Source organism: Sinocyclocheilus anshuiensis, unplaced genomic scaffold (genome assembly GCF_001515605.1).
Source record: "Sinocyclocheilus anshuiensis isolate Anshui unplaced genomic scaffold, SAMN03320099.WGS_v1.1 scaffold412, whole genome shotgun sequence".
Taxonomy (NCBI): domain Eukaryota; kingdom Metazoa; phylum Chordata; class Actinopteri; order Cypriniformes; family Cyprinidae; genus Sinocyclocheilus; species Sinocyclocheilus anshuiensis.
This window is the reverse complement of record NW_015558661.1, coordinates 1,910,457-1,914,195: the sequence shown is the minus strand read 5'-3', so window position 1 is coordinate 1,914,195 and position 3,739 is coordinate 1,910,457. Positions and strand designations below refer to the sequence as shown.

The 3,739-nt window shown below is 40.1% G+C and overlaps 1 protein-coding gene across 3 annotated transcripts in view; it reads right to left on the bottom strand.

Annotated features, from left to right (window-relative positions):
* Positions 1 to 2,353: 2,353 nt before the first annotated feature.
* LOC107681113 (thy-1 membrane glycoprotein-like) overlaps positions 2,354 to 3,739 on the bottom strand; it is a 2,752-nt gene continuing 1,366 nt past the window's right edge. For 2 of the 3 annotated variants that reach the window (XM_016477281.1, XM_016477279.1), the window contains exons 3-4: positions 3,014 to 3,346; positions 2,354 to 2,927 (exon numbers count right to left, since the gene is read on the bottom strand). In XM_016477281.1, coding sequence (XP_016332767.1) covers positions 2,821 to 2,927; positions 3,014 to 3,346 — 440 coding nt within the window. In that variant the 3' untranslated portion in view covers positions 2,354 to 2,820. Of the gene's footprint in view, positions 2,932 to 3,013; positions 3,347 to 3,739 lie in introns of all 3 variants that reach the window. The other variant, XM_016477280.1, reaches the window with a different exon arrangement.

The window sequence follows — 3,739 nt, the reverse complement described above, 5'->3', positions numbered from 1 at the left end:
TGTTATTTCTCAGACCAAAAGAATCGCTCCTACTTTGTGAAATTGAAATGTCAAACAATATACTAACTTGAAATTTTAAAACAAATCCCAAATCAAATAAATAAATAATACAAATAAAAGAAATTTATCCATGCAAGTAAACTAAGGTTTTGCCTGTCTATTTTAATCACGATCCAAACAAAAATGCTGCATACATGTTATTTAGATTGTAAAATTTTGAAATTTGAAACAAAAACAAAATTGTCTGACTTTAGCTTTGCGATTCTACATAAAAAATCTGAACGAAACAAAAACAGCAGACGGGCTGAATGAGACGCAAATGTCACTCTCTGACAGCAGGTGGCGCTTAAACAGCGGGTATTTATAGGCTGCTGCTCCTTTAAGACCGAATGCACGGATCCAATATAATAATGCACGTGCGATTTTTTTCTCCACTGTTTACGTTCATTTAAGACATGAAAATACTTGCCGAGATTATTTTGAGATAATTTTGCGTGTATGTGTCCCTTCAAGCGAAAGAGGAATCAATTCTGTATTCGTGCTCTGCCTGAAACGCCGCTCTGTATGTGCGCGCTTTGAGCATGTGCGCGCGAGCACCGGACTGAATTCTTCATGCGCATGAATGGTTTAAAACGCTTGAATGTTTAAATTGGTAAGACTTAGAAACATGTGTAAATGATAAACTATGATCCGTTTCACCCCTACAAGCGAGTGAACAACGCGAATCAAGGAAGGGATTTTTATATCACTATTCAAGATAGCCCCTCGGGCAGGAGAGTGATACATTTTGTTAGCCCGACTGGAAAACACAATAGCCCCTGGACGTCGGGCTAGCGATTTGGCGAGCCCTGACTGTTATACTTAAAGTATACTTAAAAGTATCTTCACTTCTTCACTGAAGAAGGCGATTCGCGAGCGGAGAAGAGCAAGATTCATGCTTTCAAAGTGAAAGCAGTCTGTGTTAGTGAGCGCAGCCTGAGTGACGCACACACAAATGCAATGCTGTCAGCGATATGAAATCATTGGTGACAGCATTCTACTCCGATCCGCCAAGAAGGATGGAGCCGCTCGGCGTAACGAGGGGCGCTGATCCTTGTGTAAACACACCGGCAGATCAAAGTGCTGCAGGGTGAGTGAGCAGGCAGGCTCTGAGCCGGCATGGGATCACTCAAACCTGCTTGCTAAGCCCCATGACTCCACTGTTTCTTTCTCCAAGCTCGCTTCATTGAAGAAGGCGATTCGCATGTGGAGAAGAGCGAGACTCATGCTCTCTGTGAGAGCATTCCGTCTCAGCGAGCTCGCGGCTCTGCGTGGGCGCTGCCCAGACAGGCGACGCACTCACTGCCCTTCTGCATTGTGCAGGATTTCCCGCACGAGCCACACTCGCGGCACGACATTTGAAACAAGGTCGCTAGGAAATTTGCTCAGAAATGTGCTCTTTTAGGTGCCAAATGGCCACAGGGGAAAGCTTCTCGCTTCTTCCACTGCCGGGGCTTCTTCTAAGGGCGGCGAGCTGCAGGCTGAGCTTCTTCCTTCTTCGGCTTCTCGATTGCAGAGTCAGCGAAGAGATGATCCTCATCACTGAAGGAGAATAATCTGATGAATGGCGCTCTGAGTCGATTTATATATGGGTCGGCTCCGCCCTTTCTGGCGGGCTAAAGCGCCATTGGTTTGTGCAGCTACACAAACGTGAACAAATCAGGCTTCAGTACAGAGTAAAACAGGAGTTTTCCCCATAGCGTTATACGCAACGGGAGAGACCGTTCGAAAGGGAACTGATGCTGTACTACTTCTGCTTCACAGGTAACATTGTAGTCAGCGAGAGGGGCTTGTTTCATTCAGTGGATAAAATCTATTGAGGTTTTAGGTTGGCCATTTCTTTTATAAAGTATAGCCAGACCTTTGACTTTGACTTTTAACTTTCGACTGAATGCCTGGACCTTTTTGCAGCTTTTTGTGGACAGTAACTGCCTGGAAAAGGCCATCTTATTGACATGCAAAGTGACCAACCACAATTCATTGAGTTTAAAGAGAAGAGAAGTTAAGGATTTTTCTCAAAAATGTGTTGAAGTCTTGAGCTCATTCACTTATCTCCAATAACCTAGCTGATGGGATTTATTATCATCTTGACATTTTTAGTAATCAAAAAGGACAACTTTCATTTTTATTTTATTTTATTGGTTTATTTTATTTCACAAATGAAGCAAGAGCTATAACACCAGTGACAGATTTGATTAAAGATACATTTTCTAAGATGGCAATAGCATTTTCAAAACAAACTACTGATCAAATTAAAATGATATCTTATATACCATTAAAATATTTTTTCTTTCACACAAACATTAAACAGTGTGCAACTGTGCAAAATTAAACAAGTGAACTGTGATGGAAAAATTAGTTTATAATTATGTTCAAAGTGCTGGGAAAACCATAATTAAGCCAATAAATTATGGGATTTATTTATTTATCTACACACTAATGACCCAAGATGTTAATGGTGCATTTCACTGAAAGCATTATGGCACTGTTGCAGTACAATTGCTCGACATAACTTCATCAACAATTTTAATAGCAGTCAAGAATCTTAAAAATCCTTTAACTTATTGCACACACAACATGTCTTCAGTTGTGCTTTGGCTAGACAAGTAATAAAGCATAAAGTAAACAAATACCTTCATAGAGGCAGCAACCGGTAGCCTACTTACTTTACAGTAAAGGCAGAGCATGTAGATCGAAAAGCATTTCTAAAAATACTCAAATATGCTGAGAAATCTACAGAAATACTCTATTTATACTCTGCAAATATGATGGCATAGCTGACTATTTCTTAAAAGGCTTCCCATAGCTGTAAGATGCACAGAGGAACCAGAAGATTGAGCCAAGGATAACCCAGCAGAAACACACTGATGGCAGAGCAGGGCTCGATGCTGTCTGAAAGGCAAAGACAAGTTCAGGTTTAGGCAGAGAAAGTATTCATTTAGTTTTACATAGTGCCACAATACAGCTGCTTTACCTAGTTCAACAGACAGAGTCTTCTGGATCTTGGTTACTTTACAGATGAACGTTGTATTCTCAGTGACGGTGAAGCTCATAATGGTCAGCCTGAATCCATATGGCTCAAGCTCTGTCACAAACGTGTTGTGCCTGAACTTGGGTTCAGGCATGATTCCAGAGATGTTGGTGTTTATGATGATCTCCTTCTGGCCTTTAGACATGGAGAACTCATAGTCTGTGTGGTAGTTGTGTCTGGGCTCCAGAAGGCAGTCCACTCTGAGGTCGTTATCTTCCTCTTGGCATACTGTAATTACACTCTCTTCATCCTGACACAACACTGGGATCATCAGAACTGGAGATGAGAAATCATTGAGCCTGTTAGGTATTTGCCATATCTGCACAATGCTTTGTAAAAGTCAAGAGTTCAGTACAGCACTACATTTATTTAAAGTACTCCCCAAAATTATAGTTGTCATCATTTGCTCAATCTCATGCCTCCTCAACACTGACTTGCTCTCTTTTGAGGATTACAAAGGGTGCATCTTTGAATAATTTTAACATTTTCCATTTAACAAAAGTGGGTTGGTAAATCTTCTTTTCAGCTATATGTGAGGTAATGTATTATTGATTGTGATATATTGTATCCATAGAAAAGTGTACTTATATATTTATATATTAAATATTATATTATATATTATTATTGTTTTATATATATGTGTGTGTGTGTGTATATATATATATATTT